Consider the following 21,752-nt stretch of genomic DNA (forward strand, 5'->3'; position numbering starts at 1 on the left):
GCTATTAACTAAAGAGCCATTCAGCTAGCTAGGTTGCACATAAAATATCCAAATCAATCAATTACGGTATCAAAGGCTTTTAAAATGTACTAGAATTTAGCTTACGGGAGAAAAATCGCCAGGCGTTCAACTGGGCTGATGGACTTCCGGTAGTTGGTTTCCATCGGGGCGATCCTGGCTCCAACAATCTGGAGCAGGTGATTGAACTGGCTGCGGTCCAGACGAAAGTAACTTCGAAATTCCTCTCCAATCGAAGCTTTTGAATGATACGGAACTCCCCTCCATGCTTTCGGGACTTCAACCATTTCTGGACCCACACAGACCTGCGCTTTCCGCGGGGCTGGCCCCGAACACCGGCCCAACAGCGCGATCAAGACCACCTTCCACAACGTTGGTCTCATTGTTGAAAGAGCCTACGCTGCTATCTTGACTATTTATTATTGCATTTCGCTCCAAAACTATGCATTTGAGGTAAATGATAGGCTCTCACAATTTTTTGATTTCATCGAATAAATATGTATGCTACTTGGCAAACAAATGAATAAAATATGTAAAGAAATTATGTAATTCAACTTTTTATTATGGAATCCCACTTTTTTTACTGGATATGGGTGCAACAAAAATTCAACATTCTACGCATACAATTTAATGCATACATTCGATTTACTACACAACGGATTACAACTGCCTCTGCAACGTAATGCTGTAAGGCAAACGAATCGTTCCACTGGAAATGAATGTACTTCTAGTCTACCAAAACGCATACACAGTCGGTGTGTACGGCCTGAAAACTGACCGTTTACCAAGAACCAAACGAAAGCAAACAAGGCCAACGAAACCGGGCCTACCTGAATTAGTCCAATAGAAACTGTCGTATGCATTTTCTGTTTGGAGTAAATGGTTGGTTGCAAAACGTTTTTAAACAGAATTGGAGTAATGATTACACCCCAAAGTATCGAATGCGAAAGTTTGAATTATTGCTTTTTTTTATTCTGACTGTACTGTGATTAGCTGGGTCGATTTTGAAAACTGGGGGCAGCATGAGGACATTAGATTATGTCTACAAACTATAGTGCTTGTATTGGTTGTGTCTTTCAGGTTGCTCTGATGGAAGCCAAGGCACTCATAACCTCAGGGCTTTAACTCCAGTCTCCTTTCTCATCCAAAGGTACGTACAAATGCCAGACTACTGAATAAATCAAATAAAACATTTTGCAGTAATATTCAACAAATATAAAAGAAAGCCATATTCAAACAAATACAACACATTTACACCAGGTTACATGGTCTTGTCCTGGCTGTGTTTGAATGATAAATATTCAATCAAATATACAACATCAGCCCTCATTTGGGCTGATCATTCTCAGTATAGGCTGATCATTTTCTCCTCGGTTTGGGAATGACGTAGTTACCACTTGTTGCCACGGGAATGAGGAGCTTTCGGGATTCCATTGGGAGATATTTCTCAATCAATACATTTACTGGCATGCTGTCGGTCACAAACCCCTGTCTGGAGAGAAAAACAGAGTTAGAGAAAGACGAATGCACTCACACACACGAGAAGGAGATTATAGTACATACTGTACACTTAAACACCTGACGAACCACAGCTATAAACAAACCTCCGCATCAGCAGCTCTACGTCCTCTACCTCAATGGTCTTCCTCTTGGCGTGAGCAGCAAACGTCTCCAAGTCATCAGCTAGCCGGTCAAAGTAGCGCTCCATTCTGGTAAGTAAATGTTACACATGCATTCATCCATCAATACCTTATAATTAAGAAAGTCCTCTCTTCTGTCACTAATACATACATCAATGAATTTAACATCAACGATAAAAGAAAAGCTGCATTCTGATGTTTTCCTCTCTTTAAACAGATCGGTACATCACTAAATCACTTGATGTGCAAGTTAATGAACATAAGCACTTTTCCCTAAGATGGGTGTAGATTCTTACATCTCCTTTAGGACAGGGTAGACATCTGTAGACACCTTGGTCTTGGCGAAGTGTTTGAACACGCTCATGACGTAGCTCTTAGAGAGACCAGGATCCTTCTTGGCTGATCCAGTCCGCTTTCCCCTCACCGCTTTGGGCTTCACCGCAGCTGCAGCACCAGCCGAAACACTGAGGCCCCAAAAGACAACAGATTAGGTCACAAACTAGCACACAATACTACTACTAAAATGATTGCATGTGTTTGTGTGTGACTTGCCTTGGTTGAAGGTCTTTGAGAACAGTGGGTGTGGCCAGGGGGTCAATAGGCAGAGCATTCCTCTTCTCTCTGACAAAAGCAGGAGTCTTCATGGACAGCTCTGTAGGAAAGAAGGGGTTAGTCATCACAACATATACGCATGTGCACACACACCTGAATACAGATTTTGTGGATCCAACCTTCACTCTGGATACCATCCCCCTCTTCCACATCATCCCAGTCCTCCTCATGCTCAGCTGGGCTCTGGGCAGTGATGGGGTGCAGGGATGAGTTGCTGCTGTGAGGGGCGTTGTTCTCAGGTTCAAAGGTAATCTCTAAAGGGGGGATGGAGTTCTCCATCTCCTCATTGCCAAGGCTGGTGCCAGTTCTACTCAAACCTTCCAGCTCATCTTCCTGGGGCAATGGGGAGGGAGGGACGCTGCCAAGGGTTACTGTGCGGGTGTGGGCGCTCTCACTAGCTCCCACCTCCGGCCCGCTGTGCCACTCACCAGCCGTGTCCCCCTCTGACCTTCTGCCTGCCCACCCTACAAAACACACAAAGACATCAATAAAACAGTCTCACAAATACTACATTAAATAATAGAATAGACCCACAAATATTATTTTTCAAACTTGAAAGACTGAACAGTCTTGTTGACAAGCAGTATTTGAGCCAAGCGAAATACTGTCCACATTGGACAATGCCACATCATGCTCTCATTACCAACCTGACTCACCAGTCTCTGTAGGATGGAGCGCTGCTCCCATGCTCTTGTAGCCCCTCCCTCCTTCCATCACTCCAGCAACCTTGGCGCCACCCTCTGAGCAATAAGCTCTCCGACTGATGTGCATCGCATTGTGTGTTAAACTCTGTGATATCAATCTTTTTTCCTGCCCTTCTTCCACTACCTGTCCCCCTTCATCTGCTACATCTTCTGTTGTCTGAGATTCAGCCACCTCGTCCTCTGCTGTCTGAGATTCAGCCACCTCGTCCTCTGCTGTCTGAGATTCAGCCACCTCGTCCTCTGCTGTCTGAGATTCAGCCACCTCGTCCTCTGCTGTCTGAGATTCAGCCACCTCGTCCTCTGCTGTCTGAGATTCAGCCACCTCGTCCTCTGCTGTCTGAGATTCAGCCACCTCGTCCTCTGCTGTCTGAGATTCAGCCACCTCGTCCTCTGCTGTCTGAGATTCAGCCACCTCGTCCTCTGCTGTCTGAGATTCAGCCACCTCGTCCTCTGCTGTCTGAGATTCAGCCACCTCGTCCTCTGCTGTCTGAGATTCAGCCACCTCGTCCTCTGCTGTCTGAGATTCAGCCACCTCGTCCTCTGCTGTCTGAGATTCAGCCACCTCGTCCTCTTCTGTCTGAGATTCAGCCACCTCGTCCTCTTCTGTCTGAGATTCAGCCACCTCGTCCTCTTCTGTCTGAGATTCAGCCACCTCGTCCTCTTCTGTCTGAGATTCAGCCACCTCGTCCTTTTCTGTCTGAGATTCAGCCACCTCGTCCTCTTCTGTCTGAGATTCAGCCACCTCGTCCTCTTCTGTCTGAGATTCAGCCACCTCGTCCTCTTCTGTCTGAGATTCAGCCACCTCGTCCTCTTCTGTCTGAGATTCAGCCACCTCGTCCTCTTCTGTCTGAGATTCAGCCACCTCGTCCTCTTCTGTCTGAGATTCAGCCACCTCGTCCTCTTCTGTCTGAGATTTAGCCACCTCGTCCTCTTCTGTCTGGGAGTCAGCTACCGCTTCTATAGTCTGTGATTTGGACACCTTCTGTCTCACTGAGTCCTCTCTCTGCCCAGCATCTCCAGCCAAATCATCTCCATCTTTGTTGTCTAATTCCATCTTGTCCTCATTTTGTTCCCCTACCTCCTCCATCATTTTCTCATCCTCATCCTTCATTCCTCCCATTTCTCGCTGGATCTGTGTTCCCGTGATGGTGTCTTTGTCCTGGGTGGTGATAGTGAAGGTTGTTGCTGTGTCAACAGGCAGGGAGTAGAGCGCTGTGTTGCTGGTGATGATGTCATGGGTGATGTCAGGAGCGGTGAGGTCACTCTGTCCCAAGGTGAACCCCTCAGACCGAACGGTCTCACTGAGACCCTGTTGATCCTCCCTAATACTCAGCTCTGAAAAACAGGGATAGGGAGGTGGGCGTGGGAAGAGAAAAAGAGAGGCGGAAGAACTAGGTTTAAGTTCTACTCTTCACACAAAATGTAGTCTTACATAAGTCTCAATTTCCTATTGTTCCAGGTAATTTAAGTACATATCAAACAATATAATACACCAAACAAAAGACAAACAGAAATATAAGGGGGGAAGAAATGAGATAAGATGCAGAGGAAGGGGCTTACCAGGGTCTCCACCCATCGCCGGCAGTCGATTCTGTAGGGCCTCGTCAAACTCCTCAAGGCAAATTTGTTTACGATTTGTTACCTTCCTTTGAAATCCCCTTTTCTCAGTCCGAACATCCACAAAGGGTGTTTTCAGGGAGAAGGTGGTAGAGCTAGAAAATGTGTGAGAACACAGCCTCAGTTACATTTCTGACATTCACCACTGAAATTCAATGAGTAGAAGTTTTTCCAATTTGCAGCTCTTTACTTTGGAGAGGCAGAAGACAGGGATGAGAGGTCTTTTTCTGTTGCACTGCCACCTTCAGCCTCTCCATCTGCAAAAAAAGAATCTGAACATAAAATTCTATCAGAAAATGAATACGTCCATCATCAGACTCCTAACCAACATGCTATGAGACAGCTTCTACCCCAAGGTGAACCCCTCAGACCGAACGGTCTCACTGAGACCCTGTTGATCCTCCCTAACACTCAGCTCTGAAAAACAGGGATAGGGAGGTGGGCGTGGGAAGAGAAAAAGAGAGGCGGAAGAACTAGGTTTAAGTTCTACTCTTCACACAAAATGTAGTCTTACATAAGTCTCAATTTCCTATTGTTCCAGGTAATTTAAGTACATATCAAACAATATAATACACCGAACAAAAGACAAACAGAAATATAAGGGGGGAAGAAATGAGATAAGATGCAGAGGAAGGGGCTTACCAGGGTCTCCACCCATCGCCGGCAGTCGATTCTGTAGGGCCTCGTCAAACTCCTCAAGGCAAATTTTTTTACGATTTGTTACCTTCCTTTGAAATCCCCTTTTCTCAGTCCGAACATCCACAAAGGGTGTTTTCAGGGAGAAGGTGGTAGAGCTAGAAAATGTGTGAGAACACAGCCTCAGTTACATTTCTGACATTCACCACTGAAATTCAATGAGTAGAAGTTTTTCCAATTTGCAGCTCTTTACTTTGGAGAGGCAGAAGACAGGGATGAGAGGTCTTTTTCTGTTGCACTGCCACCTTCAGCCTCTCCATCTGCAAAAAAAGAATCTGAACATAAAATTCTATCAGAAAATGAATACGTCCATCATCAGACTCCTAACCAACATGCTATGAGACAGCTTCTACCCCCAGGCCATAATACTGCTAAATAGGCATAAGACTATTAAATAGTGAGTCCATGTAGCCATGAATTATATGCATTGATCCGTTCTTGCACTGACTACACTACTATTCAAAGGTTTGGGGTCACTCAGACATTTCCTTGTTTTTTTTAAAGAAAAGCAATTTTTTGTTAATGTTGTAAATGACTATTGTAGCTGGAAAAGGCTGATTTTAGTGGAATATCTACATAAGCGTACAGAGGACCATACAGGCCCGTACAGAGGCCCATTATCAGCAACCATCACTCCTGTGTTCCAATGGCACATTGTGTTAGCTAATCCAAGTTTATCATTTTAAAATGGCTAATTGATCATCAGAAAACCCTTTTGCAATTATGTTAGCACAACTGAAAACTGTTTAAAGAAGCAATAAAACCGGCCTTTCATTTTTTAAATTGAACCTTTATTAAAAACTAGGCAAGTCAGTTAAGAACAAATTCTTATTTACAACGACGGCCTAGGAACGGCCTGGGTTAACTGCCTTGTTCAGGGGCAGAACGACATGTTGTTTGCCTTATCAGCTCAGGGATTTGATCTAGCAACCTTTCGGTTACTGGCCCAACGCTCTAACCACTAGGCTACCCGCCACCCCATGAAATAGTACCCAGCATCCCGGAGTTGCCTCTTCACTATTGATGTTGCGACTAGGAGGTCGACCGATTATGATTTTTCAACGCCGATACCGATTATTGGAGGACCAAAAAAAGCAAATACAGATTAAAAGGACAATTTAAATGTTTTGTAATAATGACAATTACAACGATATTGAATTAACACTTATTTTAACTTAATATAATACATCAATAAAATCAATTTAGCCTCAAATAAATAATGAAACATGTTCAATTTGGTTTAAATAATGCAAAAACAAAGTGTTGGAGAAGAAAGTAAAAGTGCAATATGTGCCATGTAAGAAAGCTAACATTTAAGTTCCTTGCTCAGAACATGAGAACATATGAAAGCTGGTGGTTCCTTTTAACATGAGTCTTCAATATTCCCAGGTAAGAAGTTTTAGGTTATAGTTATTATAGGAATTATAGGACTATTTCTCTCTATTACATTTGTATTTCATTAACCTTTGACTATTGGATGTTCTTATAGGCACTTTAGTATTGCCAGTGTAACAGTATAGCTTCCGTCCCTCTCCTCGCTCCTACCTGGGCTCGAACCAGGAACACAACGACAACAGCCACCCTCGAAGCAGCGTTACCCATGCAGAGCAAGGGGAACAACAACTCCAAGTCTCAGAGCGAGTGACGTTTGAAACGCTATTAGCGCGCACCCCGCTAACCATTTCACATCAGTTACACTAGCCTCATCTCGGGAGTTGGTAGGCTTGAAGTCATAAACAGCTGCTGGCAAACGCACGAAAGTGCTGTTTGAATTAATGCTTACGAACCTGCTGGTGCCTACCATCGCTCAGTCAGACTGTCAAATCAAATCTATCAAATCATAGACTTAGTAGTTATAGTTATAACATGATAACACACAGAAATACGAGCCTTAGGTCATTAATATGGTCGGATCCGGAAACTATCATCTCAAAAACAAGATGTTTATTCTTTCAGTGAAATACGGAACCGTTCCGTATTTTATCTAACGGGTGGTATCCATCAGTCTAAATATTCCTGTTACATTGCACAACCTTCAATGTTATGTCATAATTACATAAAATTCTGGCAAATTAGGCGGCACAAACTGTTGCATATACACTGACTCTGCGTGCAATGAACGCAAGAGAAGTGACACAATTTCACCTGGTTAATATTGCCTGCTAACCTGGATTTCTTTTAGCTAAAAATGCAGGTTTAAAAATATATACTTCTGTGTATTGATTTTAAGAAAGGCATTGATGTTTATGGTTAGGTACACATTGGAGCAACGATACCCACCACGTTAATTATATGCAACGCAGGACACGCTAGATAAACAAGTAATATTATCAACCGTGTGTAGTTAACTAGTGATTATGATTGATAGATTTTTGAAGATTAGTTTATTGCTAGCTAGCAACTTACCTTGGCTTACTGCATTCGTGTAACAGGCAGTCTCCTCGTGGGGTGCAATGAGAGGCAGGTAGTTAGAGCATTGGACTAGTTAACTGTAAGGTTGCAGGTCAAAAAATCTGTCGTTCTGCCCCTGAACGAGGCAGTTAACCCACCGTTCCTAGGCCGTCATTGAAAATAAGAATGTGTTCTTAACTGACTTGCCTAGTTAAATAAAGATTAAATAAAGGTGTAAAAAATAAAATCGGCCATGTTCTGTGAAGGGATAAATCCACAGCGTTGTACAAGACCTTCAGTTTCTTGGCAATTTCGCACATGGAATTTCTCAGAACAAGAGTAGACTGATGAGTTTCAGAAGAAAGTTATTTGTTTCTGGCCATTTTAAGCCTGTCATCGAACCCACAAATGCTGATGCTCCTGATACTCAACTAGTCTAAAGAAGGCCCGTTTTATTGCTTCTTTAAATCAGGACATCAGTTTTCAGCTGTGCTAACATAATTGCAAAAGGGTTTTGTAATGATCAATTAGTCTTTTAAAATGATCAACTTCGATTAGCTAACACGTGGCATTGGAACACAGGAGTGATGGTTGCTGATAATGGGCCTCTGTATGCCTATGTAGATATTCCATAAAGAAATCTGCCGTTTCCAGCTACAATAGTCATTTACAACATTAACTAGGTCTACACTGTATTTCTGATCAATTTGATGTTATTTTAATGGGCAAATTTTTTTGCTTTTCTTTCAAAAACAAGGAAATTTCTAAGTGACCCCAAACTTTTGAATGGTAGTGTATATGCACGTACAATACTAATATACAGCTCATAAGCAAGCATTTAATGGTAAAGTCTACACCTGTTGTATTTGCAGAATGTAATAAATACAATTTAATTTAAACATGAACCCATGAAAAGTGGAATTGTCAGTGGGTCAAAATGAGTGGAACAGAACATTTCTTCTCATATAGAGCAGTTAACCAGTATGTTTAATCACACCTTCTAACACGTTCAGAACATGCTCCAGTTACAGATGTCACACAAACTTAACCATGCGCACACACTGTACAGTGCCGACCATGACCTTACCTTCATGTTCAAGCTGCCTGTTGAATGCTGTTATGTTGAGACTCCGACGTGGTCGCTTCCTGCTTAGTCCCTTCACCGTATTTGACAGGTTTACTGTGGTGGTCATGTCAGGGAAATCCAAGTCAGACAGTCCTGTACTAGGAGGCACAAACAAAAACAAGGTGTGAACGCACAAACATCACCACACCAATAATGCAGAGGGCTGTGTGTCCTGAGTGCACCTCTGAGGATATCGTCCTTGTCTGTCAGCATACCTTGGGCGGTTGCTGTGAAGACTGGAGTTTGTGGAGGGCAGCTCTGGCTCCTTCTTGACTGGCCGGTCCTGAACCAGAAGGGATGTCTCCGGCTCTGACCAATCAGAGAGGAGACAGAAGAGCAACAAAGATCACTGAACAACGGGCCCTAATGTGCCCATGATGAGCATATAATAACACATCCATCTTACCGCTAGTCAATAATAAAGGCACTGACCCACACACTGTGACGACAACACTCACCTGTCTGCAGGATCCCCCTGAGTAGGTATCTAGGTGTGATGTCATCATCATAGAGAAGTGAGGCTGTGGCTGGTGCAGGCGTGTTTATCTTCCTGACTCCCTCTGATATAGTCCGCCTCTTACTGGGTGGCACTGGCAGGGTAAACCTGGAAGTGCTCTGTAAGAAAAAGACAAATGCAGATGAACTCAACACAAGCCTTGTTTAAAACAGTTTCTCTGCCCAACACAGACAAACGAACAGAAAGACAGATCTCCAAAGTAACACAGAGCAGACACTACAGGATTCTCTAAGACATGCTGTCTTGACAAGGATGTGATTCCATAACTAGAATGAGCTGTGGCTCAAAGCAGCCTCAAACGTTTTCAGTCAGACATTCATGCTTGCCCTACAGAGTTGAAATATCTAACCAATACATTTTTTATTGAATAACATTGTGTGTAAAGAGCTGTAACGATTTGACACTTTGGCAAGGACAAACACATACTAGTAGTATTCGTCGCTCCTGCTCGAGAGTACACATTCTGGGTGATGCGATGTCATCATCTCACTGGCTCGTTCTCAGGAGAGCTCTCATTGGCTATTGCTGATCACCATTCTCAAATATTGTCATTGCATATGTCACACTACAAGAACATTGCAGATTTTGTGCAGATAAAATCAAACATGTTTGAAAATATTAGGACGTCAAAGACAGGATCGGAGCCCTCTGATTGCGTCTCTGACCCGCCTACATTAAACAAGCGTAGCTGATGGCTGCGCACCCAGAGTAGGCAAGAGGATTTTGTCTCCGATCTCAAAAACTTGTCTGAGACAGCTAAAATTGGGGCCAAAAATCACATAGTGTAGACCCGGCTTAACCGGACCTTATGAAGCTTCTTTTTGATGCTCTGTTTGAGGGCCTCCTGTGGTGTAAGGGCCCCAACATCACTCCTCCTTAGTCTGATACTACATCTGGCTCTGGACCCCGGGGACTGGAACTGAGCCTGGGAGGCACTAGAGAGGACATAACACACATGGTTTATTCCATTAAAATTACACATTTTATCTCGAGATATCACAGTTGACAAGAGAGAGCCTTTCAAACTAACACTCGACAACCGCTTGCCAAAGCAAGTTTAGTTGATAGATAGTAGTAGGTACTGTGGGTGACACTTTTCGACAGTGTTGATTTACCTGTGGGTAATTGGGGACCTGGAGGACTCCGTATGAATTACACTTTGCAGGAGAACTCGAGCAGACACGTCCTCGTCTACAGAATCCATGGCATAACCTTCAGTCTGTCGAAACAGAAGAAGTCAACGTTTTATCAATATTCTGGAAATAATTGACATGTTGTCATCTTTAATTAGCTAGCTAACTACTGGTTTAGTATTTGCTAGCTAACGTGCATTTTTTATTTTATTTTACCTTTATTTAACTAGGCAAGTCAGTTAAGAACAAATTCTTATTTTCAATGAAGGCCTAGGAACAGTGGGTTAACTGCCTGTTCAGGGGCAGAACGACAGATTTGTACCGAGTTAGCTCGGGGATTTGAACTTGCAACCTTTCGGTTACTAGTCCAACGCTCTAACCACTAGGCTACCCTGCAAATAAACACATAGCTTACTACTTCTGAAAGTAAGTGGGGCGACTAACGCGTTAAAGTTAACTTCGCTAACGTGTTAAATAAAATAATTAAATAAATAAAACTTAGCTAAGTTAGCTATCCATGCTATGTTAGCTATCCATGCTAGGCTAAAGTTAGATATATCATACACTGACTTACACAATCAAGGAATTCTACCGAGTCGTGTTCACGATACGTTAGATTCGTGTCGCCTCTTTATGTGGAAAATCACCGTTTTGATGTGCTATTTTATGAAAGTATTCTAAGCTTGCTAGGATACAACCAAATAAATACAATAAAAAGCTTGCTAGCTAGTGTTTACCTTTCAGCGGGTAGCTCCCGCGTTTAAAATTCAAGTGAAAACTCGCGAGATGAGAGTTTATGGAATGCATTAGGGGACTTGTAGTTTATTTAAGTTCTTAGTTTTGATTCACGCTTGCTTGGGAAGCAGTAATAATGGATACAATAGTTAAACATCTATCAACATAATAAAAGTCTGCGACATTATATACAAATACGTCTAAAAACATTAATTGTGCGCAACATTAAACAAAATGTCATATTTTTGGGGCTACCTGCTTACGACACAAAACAGGAAGTTGTAAGCATTGTGGGACGTGTAGTTCCGCTTCGAGGCCGATCGGCTTGATAACAACGCGAGGAAGAACGAAACAAAAATAAATTAGACAAAACTTCAATAGAATAACAAATTTATCAGATTTTCGTTGGAATAAACATGCCTGGATTCACCTGCTGTGTCCCTGGCTGCTACAACAACTCTCATCGGGACAGAGAGCTGCGGTTCTACACATTTCCAAAGGATACCACGCAAAGGGAGATTTGGCTCAAGAACATCTCCCGGGCCGGGGTGAGCGGCTGTTTTAGTACCTTCCAACCCACTACGGGACACCGCGTCTGTAGCGTACACTTTCCCGGTGGCAGAAAGACCTATACCGTTCGAGTACCGACGCTCTTCCCGCTGAGAGGAGTGAATGAACGCAAGAATCGAAGGGGCAGGAACAGGAAAGCGTCTGCGGCGGCTCCTGTTCCAGTCCCCAGTCCAGGCAGCATTGTCATCACCAACGTTGTTTCGACAGCCCCAGATGCCGTTGAGACCGCTCAGAGCGATGCAGTCACCGACATAGCTGCTACTGATGGCCCTATCGTGGTGCAGATCGGTCCGGACGGCGAATACCTCGGACCAGTAAATCCAGCCGCGCAGGGTGACGGGTCCTGTTTTACTGCAGTCGTCTCCAGCTCCACTGACCTGGCCAGGGGCGACGATCCCCCTGCAGACGCCGCGGTCACTGCCCAGCAGCAGACTGTGCATTACTACAGCGTTGTCAGCAACCCGCTTGACCACGCGTACTCGCTGACCACCGGGACCACCTCGGCCGAACTGCTTCGGAAGCTGAACGAGCAGCGGGACATCATCGCACTCATGGAAGTGAAAATGAAGGAGATGAAGGCAACCATCCGCCAGCTGCGCGTTACCGAGGCCAAGCTACAGGAGGAGGTGCGCGAGCGGGACCGTTTGCTGTCGGCAGGAGCAGCGGTAAAGAAAATGTGACCATCATTCCCACCCAAATGATGGATAACTAAAGACCGTCGCGACCTAAGACTCTAACGTGAGATGAAGGGGTCCGTGGAGAACAGAGCAAACCCTCTTTTTACGAAAGCGATGAGAATTTATTTTCAATTGAGGGATAGCAACTTGTTGGTCTACTAATGCTATTTTTGGCTAGCTAGTTGATAGTAATAATCCCATAGTTGCCTATAAAACATTGCCCAGTTTAGTCCACCCATGTGTTTGCTAAGTGCAAGCAGCCTTTTAGGAGAGTGTCAAATCATTGACGAATGAGTTATTGTGGATCGCCTGGCTGCAACTCTATAGCCTACTTTCGACAGAACATTTAAAGGGAGATGGGGAAATTATTAGGCCATTGTTTTGTTGTTAAGCTGTTTGTATGTCAGTGTCTGCAGTTGAATTCTCCTTGCAGTATATTAAACACCAGCTTTTCAGCTCAGAGGCCATCCTCCTAAACAAGGTTGCTTTGTGACTCGTAACTGTGGGAAGATGTGTTGTGCATCATGAAAGTATGTGTGTTTATCAGGTGCCTATTTCCACCAGAGACCTGGCTTGATCCATGGCTCCATCTGGTTGTAAGACTTTAACACCACCTAGAGGTTCACTGTGACTGGTGTCTCAACCTTCTCCTCCCAAATGGTTTGATACAGTATCTGCAGTTGGCACTCACATATGGATATTATGTTAACCTCTGACTGTTGAACTTTGACCTGACAGCAATGACTGTTCTGAAACTTAAACCATATCCATTTGAAGTAAATTTCATTTTGAAATAATATATCCTGCGTTGTTTTTTTATCTGTTTAAATTGTTGCATGAGTGTTATTATGAGTGTTACTAATTTCTTGGATATAGCTCAGTAGGCTGGATAGTGACATTGGTGCAGTGACCTGGATCATATCATGCAGTTGATGTCTATAATTTCTATTCCCCTTTTCAATTGAAACAGACATTCTCTTAGAGAAATCCACTAAAGTGAACACCATAGGGATCTAGAATCATGACTTAATCTTATCTTGATTATTGGCCTGACGTATGTATGTATGGTCAAGTTCTGCAAAAAATACCTAGTTAAGCTGCAGCTGGCCCAGAACAGAGCTGCAGCTGGCCCAGAACAGAGCTGCACGTCTTGCTCTTCATTATAATCAGAGGGCTAATATTAATACTATGAATGCCAGTTTCTCTTGGCTAAGAGTTGAAGAAAGACTTGACTGCTTCACTTCTTGTTTTTATAAGAAATGTGTTGAACATTTCTAATTGTTTACTTAGTCAACTTACACACAGCACTGACACACACACTTACCCCACCAGACATGCCGCTAGGGGTCTTGTCACAGTCCCCAGGTCCAGAACAAATTCCAGTAAATGTACAGCATTATACAGAGCCATGAGTGCACGGAACTCCCTTCCATCTTATATAGCGCAAGTGAACAGCAAACCTGTTTTCAAAAAACAAATAAAGCAACATCTGATTGGAAAGCAGTAATAATGGATACAATAGTTAAACATCTATCAACATAATAAAAGTCTGCGACATTATATACAAATACGTCTAAAAACATATTAATTGTGCGCAACACTAAACAAAATGTCATATTTTTGGGGCTACCTGCTTACGACACTGCCTGTCCCCCATGTGAACTACTTATTCTGTGTTTCTACTGACATGTATGTGTAACTGATAGATACACACACACACTACATGGTAATGTTTTTAAATGTAAATGGTAAGGTCTTTTGCCTGTAATGTCTTTTTCATTATGCATCGGACCCCAGTAAGACTAGCTGTAGCCATTGTCATCTGCTAATGGGGATCCTAATAAATCAAATTAAATGATTAGCTCACATTAAGGAATATCTGGTATGGGGAGTTCATTTTTTAAAATAAAGTTTGAATCCTCTCACCAGACCTGCAGCACTATAGAGAAACTGTAGATGGCATTACACTACAGCTTGGACATCAATGTCACTGGACTTTCCCCTCCCTATTCTGTCTGTCTAGTGTCCACCCCTATTGTCATCTTTTCTCTATCTCCTTTGGCGGATCATGGTCCACTATCTTACCTTCCTTTGTTATATGGGACCTTGTGCATTCTCACCCCTGCCCTGTGTCACTTAGCATCAGAAAACTATTGTATTATTTTCTATTGTATTATTTTGATGTAGATTATATGTATTAGTGACTTATCTTTAGCAAAGACTAATTCAAATCCGTTTATCATAGTTAAATAAAGGTTAAATAAAAACAATTTTAAAAAAGAGAGATGTGGTTAGCATTGCAACGTAGGAGGCGTGGCGACAGTTTTTCATGCGAATATTCTAAAATCCGCATAAAAACAATACGCGCATTTTCCCACCAGAGATGTTTCCATCAAATTGACTTATTGCTGATAAAAATGCTGTGCGTGATGACGTAGTACACATAAAAATACATTTTGTGGTTCAATTCCCATGTGCCGTATAAAAAACAGAAGTGGGTTTCCACTGAATTTTCAACTCTACTGATGGTTTTCTCACAAACTATGATGCGTTATATAGCGAGTGTGCCCACTTGAGACGTGCGCTCTAGCGGTGTTGACTAGAGCTCATGTATAGCCTACATAGTGAGATTATTATTTATTTGTCAAATGGCAGCCAAACATCGACCATCATGTCACCATAACAAGACCCTCGATATTTATTGGAAAGGAGCATCAAGCTCATCACCTTGCACTTTCACCACCCTGTGAAATTCATCATAATTTATTTAATCTGTAGCCTAATAAACTGTATGGTTTCCCAAATCGTAGTGGGAGGACCACACATGTCATAGCGTGACTCCTAAGTTTTTCCCATATGATGGTTATTGTATCAATATTCGCGCATAAAAGCGTTTCAATCGACATATCTCGCATAATTAATTTTACTGACACAAAAAGATCCCACTATACCTAGCGGATTGAGTTTCATCAACATTTGGAATGTTTCCCGAAAAATGTTCTGTTTCCATCAGGCTGGTCATGAAATGTTTATATCCGACATGTACTTTACCAGTATAAAAAGGTTTAATGGAAACCTCCTTAATTTGTATGGATTTAAAAGCACTGGACAGTCAAAAAACACTTTGAGGGATGTCAAATTATACAGTGTAGATTAAGGAAAGGAGACGAGGAGGCCAGGTAAGAGTATTGATATGCACCCTCAGTCTTCTGACCAGACCACTCAAGAGGCTCCACTGCTGGTTTGCAAAGGGTTTGTCTGAGGGTTGACGCCTCACATGAAAGCTAAGAGCTGTTTCCCAGGGTTGGTAACCTGTATGTGTGTATGTTTGTTAGAGACTGTGTATAATGGGTGTGTTTGAATATTCTGTGTTCATTGCATTGCTAGTTATTTTGGAGTTTAAAGACCAATGATGTGTGTAAACTGGATGACTGACTATGCAGTGTTTGAATATGTGTATATTTGTTCAACTGACATGGGTACAGGAATTATGTGTGTGACAGAGCGAGAGAGAGAGATGAATGGAGAGAGGGAGGTTCCTGATCCTAATCTGGATTTATTCTCTACCCCAGGTCCCAGTAGAGTTATGTAATGGCTTAATCTAGGCCTGTCAATCAAATTTACACAACTCTCCCTTCATATTTTTTACAAAACAAACAATTCATGAAATCCTCTATCAAACAATCCCATGCCAAAGCTCTCAGTGGTCATCGTGTGACTTGTGTAAGTGACCACACTGCCATGCATCGTTCCAAGTGGATTTGCCTCTATTTGTAAGGATATTACATTCGCTTTTGTGGCACATTTCTTCCTTTGGTTATGTTAAACCTGTTTAGCCTTGTTTGCCCCTGTGGATTTCGTTAGCCCCTGTGTACTCTGGTTCTATAACCTATACTGTCCTTGCTTTTCATTGTTAGATATTGTTCTTCTCTATTCTCTGAACAACCATAGAGATAATGCACATACACTTTATCTGACCATAGTGTCCCTGCTTCTTAATCTGCATAAACCGACCCTCAAATCTATATAAAGATGCCATCCATTGAACTGTGGGAGATTAAACACAAGTGTGACGATTGCGGCTCTCAGCTTCCTGCCATGCTGAGACCCTTAATGGTTGTATTAAACCGCAGATTACTGTTGAGATATCGTTCCTCCCATGTGTGACTGTCTACAGATGTGAAACAGAACTTATCTATTAATGTACTCAGCGCCAGCCATCTGGGGGGCATGGAGGGTGGAGCAGGGGGCATACGGTAGGAAGAGGGTTGTTTAAACTGTCTGTAAAATATATTGCAAAGGCTCAACCAGGAAGGGCTGGCATTGGATGTGGGGCAGATGGAAACTCCACATATGATCTGTGTGTGGGTAACTAATGTTGCCTGAACCCGGTCCCCCCTCCCTGTCCTCTGGGGGCTGAGTTTCCCAGAGGATCCTGTGATTCCGAGCTTGTCTCTCCCAGGTGGGCCGGATTCTCTAATCCTCAGAAGCGGGCCATCTGCCCGCTTCTTCCCAAACATCGGATTATTTAACCCAGCACAGCCCACCTCACCGCCCTAGAAAACAAGACATAGCCCCACTCAGGCAGAAACTGTCAAAATATACAGGACAGATTTACTGAGTAATTCTCAATAAACCCAGAATAAATTATGTTCATTGAGAAATAGTAACTCCAAACATCTGGAATCTGCAGGTCTGTGTTAGGAGTATTTCCCCTCTTTTGTAAGAAACTGTTTTGCAAACTATATGAAGCCCATATTTCTCAGGAGCTCTGCTCCCTCTTCTATCTCTCTACCAAATTGTGCTATGTGTTTTTTTTACCTTCACTAAATGCCCTTAATACTGAGATTTGAAATGAGAATGCTCTAATCCAGTGTGCTATGATGTGACGTCCCTGGTCCGTTGCCCCCAAGCTTTCCACAGCTTGCCCTCCACCCCTCCCCTACACACACATCCCCTGGATGCAGCACGTCGGCCCTTTGCTCTGTTAATCCTGTGAACACTCACTACGATCTGCCTGTATGCTCTGCTCTACTCTTGAGCTCTGATGATCCAACAAATGAATGACAGGACACCTCACTCTGAGAAGACACCAAAATTCTGTCCGGGATTATAACACTGCTGTGAACGTCATCAGATCAGAGCCCATTAATTGTGTGCTGGGGCTCCACTGGACTCAGTTGGGCCAGTTGAGTATGAGGTCCCATGCCTGCACCGTGACTTTCCTCCTGCCTGTTGCTCTTTACCTCTGTAAGGACGCCTTTCCCTTATCTATTTATGTATTGTATATCTATGTGTCTCTGTCTGTGTGTGTTGTAGTGATGTTACTTTAGTGTGGTGAGTGCAGTGTGACACTTCATAGGCAGCCTTTATCTCACTCTGCTCTTACTAGTTTCCTGTATTTTTTCTGTTCAATTGTTTTTGTTTGTTAGAATATTTTAAACTGAAGCGATGGAATAAGTAGCAGGGCAGGAGTGATGGTTTGGTATGAAGTGATGGTAAGTTGGTCAGGAGAGGAGTGCAATGGTATGGGTGAAAAAGTGTTTCTTTCTGAATCCATTCGGAAATGAAGGAGAGAGGTTTTACGAAGTACTTATCCTAATGAAATACATGCTGTTCTAGCTTGTTCCGAACAGCGCAGTGTGTGTGTGTTTATTTGTGTGTGTGCCTCCCACTGTCGTCTCTCAGGGAGTTGTGGGACAGCTGTAGAATACTATCCCACTGAGTGCTGAGGATGGGGGCGGTACCTCCTGTAGTTTACAGAGTTACTAAAGGCCATAAGAATGTTATGTTGAGAGAGAGACATCATGCATGTTGTGCTAGGACACCAGAGCAAGAGATTCATTTGTAGAGTGTGTTGCATTCACCCCAACCTTCCCCCTGTGGTGATGCTCATCTTCATGTTCCTTCTCCACCCTCTCTCAGAGCTAATGTGTGTGTGTTTGTGTGTGATTATGTGGTTGTTTGTTTGTATGTTTGCTAATGTGTGTGTACATGTGGTTTACACACACACACATACACACACAAAGACACAGACACACACACGTGATGTAACTGTAACATACAGTGTAACTGTAATATATAATGCAGGCTGATGAATGACCTTACTCCGATGCTAAAACCCCAGACATAAATAAACAAATGAAAAGTAATCTATTAACAGCAGTGGACAACGGAGCTTATCTATCTACTGTAATTCACATTGATACTCTTCACTCCCTCCCCTCCCTCAGGTCTGGCCCCTGTGTGTTGGGCTGCTGCGCTCCCTAGCTCCTGTGGCGTCATCTACAAGAGCTTTGCTCAGTGTCTCCTCACTCTGGGGGACAGTCTGGGTGACACACAGAAAGAGCAGAGCACACAGGACATTGACACAATCTGCAGGTGAGTCTCTCTCTCCCACTCCAAATTGACACCTACTCTGAATCACTCCAGCTCTCTTTCTATCCTCGCATATTCTCCCATCTCCTCTCGAAAATAACTGTTGTAAATGTTCATCTGACTAAATCACATTTTCAGTCACTCATACAGAATCAGACTGTAGCCCAACATGTGCTCCAATACCTGTAAACACACATACGTCTCACTCCCTTACATGTCCCTCATTCACAACCTTCAGAATTCCTTAGAGTTTAGAGTTCCTTGCCCCCTTACAGATCATGGGATGCGTTCCATGTGTGTGCGAATGCGGCACTTGCCAGTTGTCCTGGAGACGCAGCGGCTGTGTGGGAGTCTCTGAGGCAAGAGTCCAGGAAGACCCAGTTTTCTGGAAACCTCTATGACATGTGTGCCAGCCGCACCACACTGGCACCCAATACAGTGCCCGTGCCACCCTCCCTGAGCCCACCAACATCAGACCAGACCAATCAAGAAACTCTAAAAGGGTACACGCATCACCTTGGACCCGCCTACACCACGCTTCTGCTCTCAGCATGCATCTCTCTACTGCTCCTTCTCAGGATGTAGCCCTGGCCTCCCTCAGACTGCTATAGGTTCTCTGTGAGCCTTGTGTTTAAATGGACTGAGCATCTAATTAACCAACACACACTTGTAAAAAACCCTCACTCCAACACACACACAAGCACACTCCAAAATGCATACCTCCTCCAACACGCATCAGAAACGCAAGAAAACACTCCCAAGTGTTATGGACATCATTATTATGCATATTATGTAAAATAGAGTTTCTATGTCAACCTCTCTGTGCAATTGTCTGTATACCACCTATCATTTATAAGAGGGAAGTACTGACATTACTGATACAGAGTTGCTCTATAATCTACATGTTGGGTGAACTCTGTTTTTATATGTGACGTGTAGTGGGGCAATATTTGATACACGTATGTATGCATATATTATATATACCTCACATGCAACTTGTAAATAAGACTAAGCAATAAGCCCATTAACGGAATTATCTGACTTCAGAAGATAAATAACAATATGCAAAAGACTATAGTTAAACCATGTGCAATCAAGTGACTAATATCAAGGAACTGTCACGAGAAGTGAATATCAAAGCAAGTATTACTTAATCACTTTATGCAATGAATGGATTCACATACAAGACATAAAGCTTAAGTTACAAAGCATTAGCAAGCATTCTAGGCATGGTCAGAGAGAGAGACAAAGAAACCATAGCTTGAGCCATGGCACATAGCTCATGGGAGAGGGAGAAAATAAGAAAGAAAGACGAAGTATCTCACCACAGCAGTTCAGGAACAAAAAATAGAAAGAATGAATTTAAGACCTTTTATAACATTTTAGTTGTTCGGATTCAGAATCTGAGTTGTTGATCAGTAGCATTACTGTAAAATTAACTTCCAATCAGATATCAGACCTGTAAAGACAACAGAACCTCTGCTACCCAGAGGTGTGACAATGGGGGTTGGTCAGATGGGGGTTGGTCAGATAATTCTGAATTCCTTAGACAACACAGAGGAATCCTTGCATACAGTTGATAAGTCACTTTGGGGGCGGGCCAGCCACTTTCGTGTTTTTATATGAGCTATAAGAGTTCACCTGTACAAAATGTATTTTACTCAGCCACCAGCTGACTAAATCCCTATATTCCCCAATCATTGATTCTTGCATTGCCTGTGTGGGCACTGGGCACGGAATAGCCACCACACACATTGTGCCTGTGGACTTATTTATATTATTCATCATAATGTAAAAATGATATCAGAAGCTGCACTTCACTTACATGTTTGTTTTCATAGTTTCATGTGAGGTTGCTCAGAGCAGTTGCTTTAAGGGGTGCATGCTTTGTTTTATTCAATTGTAAGATGTGAAATCAGATACACATCTGATTGATCCAAACAATTAGATTGAATAATAATTCATGCATTCATTTGAAATAAAATATATTAACAAGAATATGTATGGTGTAGCATGTAACGTGCAATGTGTGTGTATCCTGTATGTGTGTGTGTTTGTAATCTTTGCTCTTAAATCCTTTCATAACAGAAGGTCATGAGCAGATCAATCTAATCTGTCTTTGTTCCTGCCCAGCATCCCTCGATGCACCCTGACAGCCCATGTGTCAGAGTAGGGGAGGGAGGAGGGGTATAGGGAGGAGGAAACATGAAGAGATGGTGAATTATGATGTGAACATGGTCATGAACAGAAACAAATATTTAGAGAACAGTAGACAATCCCATTTGTGCATGCGTGTGGCTATGACAAGAGAGATGAAGAGACAGGTGGATATATTTTTTGTTAATCCTCTTTTTGGTACCTTTATTTAAAGACCCAATCTACTAAAAATCTATTCTCTAGTCTCCCTGTGACCAGTATTCGACCTGAGCACTTGGCCCTGAAATCTCACCCCCAGTCCAGGGTATATTAAATGATGAAGAGATTCTATGTGTTTTTCAAAAAAATCCCCAAAAATGTTTTTATGTGTTTTTAAATTAGCAGGTCTGTAATAATACTACTACTAAAACTTGCAAAGACTTTGACAAAATAACTGTTCGTTAGGTTCACATTTCTGCATGATCATCATCATCATTATTCTATTTTCTAAACTTGTTTTTGTTTTTTATGTTTTATTTTCTGTAAGAATGGGCCAGTCTATTGCACATATGAGGCGCACATTTGGTACTTAAGTGCCACCTAGTGGTATATTTTAAGTATTTGCGTAACAAGCAATGAGACAAATTCCCCATACTGTCCTATTACGTTTTATTTTATGAGCCCTGGCTATAATCTGCCTGGGATTATCTTGGAATGGATTTGAATGGAGTTTATGAACATTTAATTTAGAACACTGAGCCTGAGAATACAGAATATAAAGTATAACCAGTAACAGAACAGC

At 42.6% G+C, this 21,752-nt stretch overlaps 4 protein-coding genes across 7 annotated transcripts in view; 2 read left to right on the forward strand and 2 right to left on the reverse strand.

Moving 5' to 3' along the window:
• Positions 1-559: 559 nt before the first annotated feature.
• On the reverse strand, positions 560-12,126 carry LOC139384827 (centromere protein T). Of its 4 annotated transcripts, XM_071129723.1 has the most exons (17): positions 11,620-11,802; positions 11,445-11,513; positions 10,437-10,540; positions 10,127-10,256; positions 9,263-9,419; positions 9,020-9,113; positions 8,766-8,902; positions 5,481-5,547; positions 5,234-5,385; positions 4,782-4,848; positions 4,535-4,686; positions 2,927-4,309; positions 2,390-2,734; positions 2,211-2,310; positions 1,955-2,122; positions 1,623-1,727; positions 560-1,510 (listed from the first exon to the last, which is right to left on the reverse strand). In XM_071129723.1, exons 3-17 carry the CDS (start codon positions 10,523-10,525, stop codon positions 1,378-1,380), a joined length of 3,279 nt encoding a protein of 1,092 aa, XP_070985824.1. In that variant the 5' UTR covers positions 10,526-10,540; positions 11,445-11,513; positions 11,620-11,802; the 3' UTR covers positions 560-1,377. The 4 variants fall into 4 exon arrangements, with proteins under 4 accessions (XP_070985824.1, XP_070985823.1, XP_070985822.1 ...); XM_071129722.1 differs by lacking the exon at positions 11,445-11,513 and having other exon boundaries at positions 11,620-12,126; XM_071129721.1 differs by lacking the exons at positions 11,445-11,513; positions 11,620-11,802 and adding an exon at positions 11,029-11,182.
• Positions 11,487-13,235, forward strand: LOC139384829 (THAP domain-containing protein 11-like). Its single transcript, XM_071129725.1, has one exon. It carries the CDS (start codon positions 11,606-11,608, stop codon positions 12,437-12,439), a length of 834 nt encoding a protein of 277 aa, XP_070985826.1. The 5' UTR covers positions 11,487-11,605; the 3' UTR covers positions 12,440-13,235.
• Positions 13,236-17,448: 4,213 nt separating this feature from the next.
• LOC139384830 (neuritin-like protein) lies at positions 17,449-20,770 on the forward strand. The gene is made up of 3 exons (XM_071129726.1): positions 17,449-17,686; positions 18,670-18,817; positions 19,090-20,770. Exons 1-3 carry the CDS (start codon positions 17,500-17,502, stop codon positions 19,397-19,399), a joined length of 645 nt encoding a protein of 214 aa, XP_070985827.1. The 5' UTR covers positions 17,449-17,499; the 3' UTR covers positions 19,400-20,770.
• Positions 20,771-21,509: 739 nt separating this feature from the next.
• The window catches only part of LOC139385087 (dynein axonemal assembly factor 1-like), a 4,263-nt gene continuing 4,020 nt past the window's right edge, over positions 21,510-21,752 (reverse strand). Inside the window, exon 10 of the mRNA XM_071130135.1 lies at positions 21,510-21,752. This exon is cut by the window's right edge and continues 495 nt beyond it. The gene's annotated coding sequence lies outside the window, so the exon portion shown is untranslated.

Source organism: Oncorhynchus clarkii, chromosome 26 (genome assembly GCF_045791955.1).
Source record: "Oncorhynchus clarkii lewisi isolate Uvic-CL-2024 chromosome 26, UVic_Ocla_1.0, whole genome shotgun sequence".
NCBI lineage: Eukaryota > Metazoa > Chordata > Actinopteri > Salmoniformes > Salmonidae > Oncorhynchus > Oncorhynchus clarkii.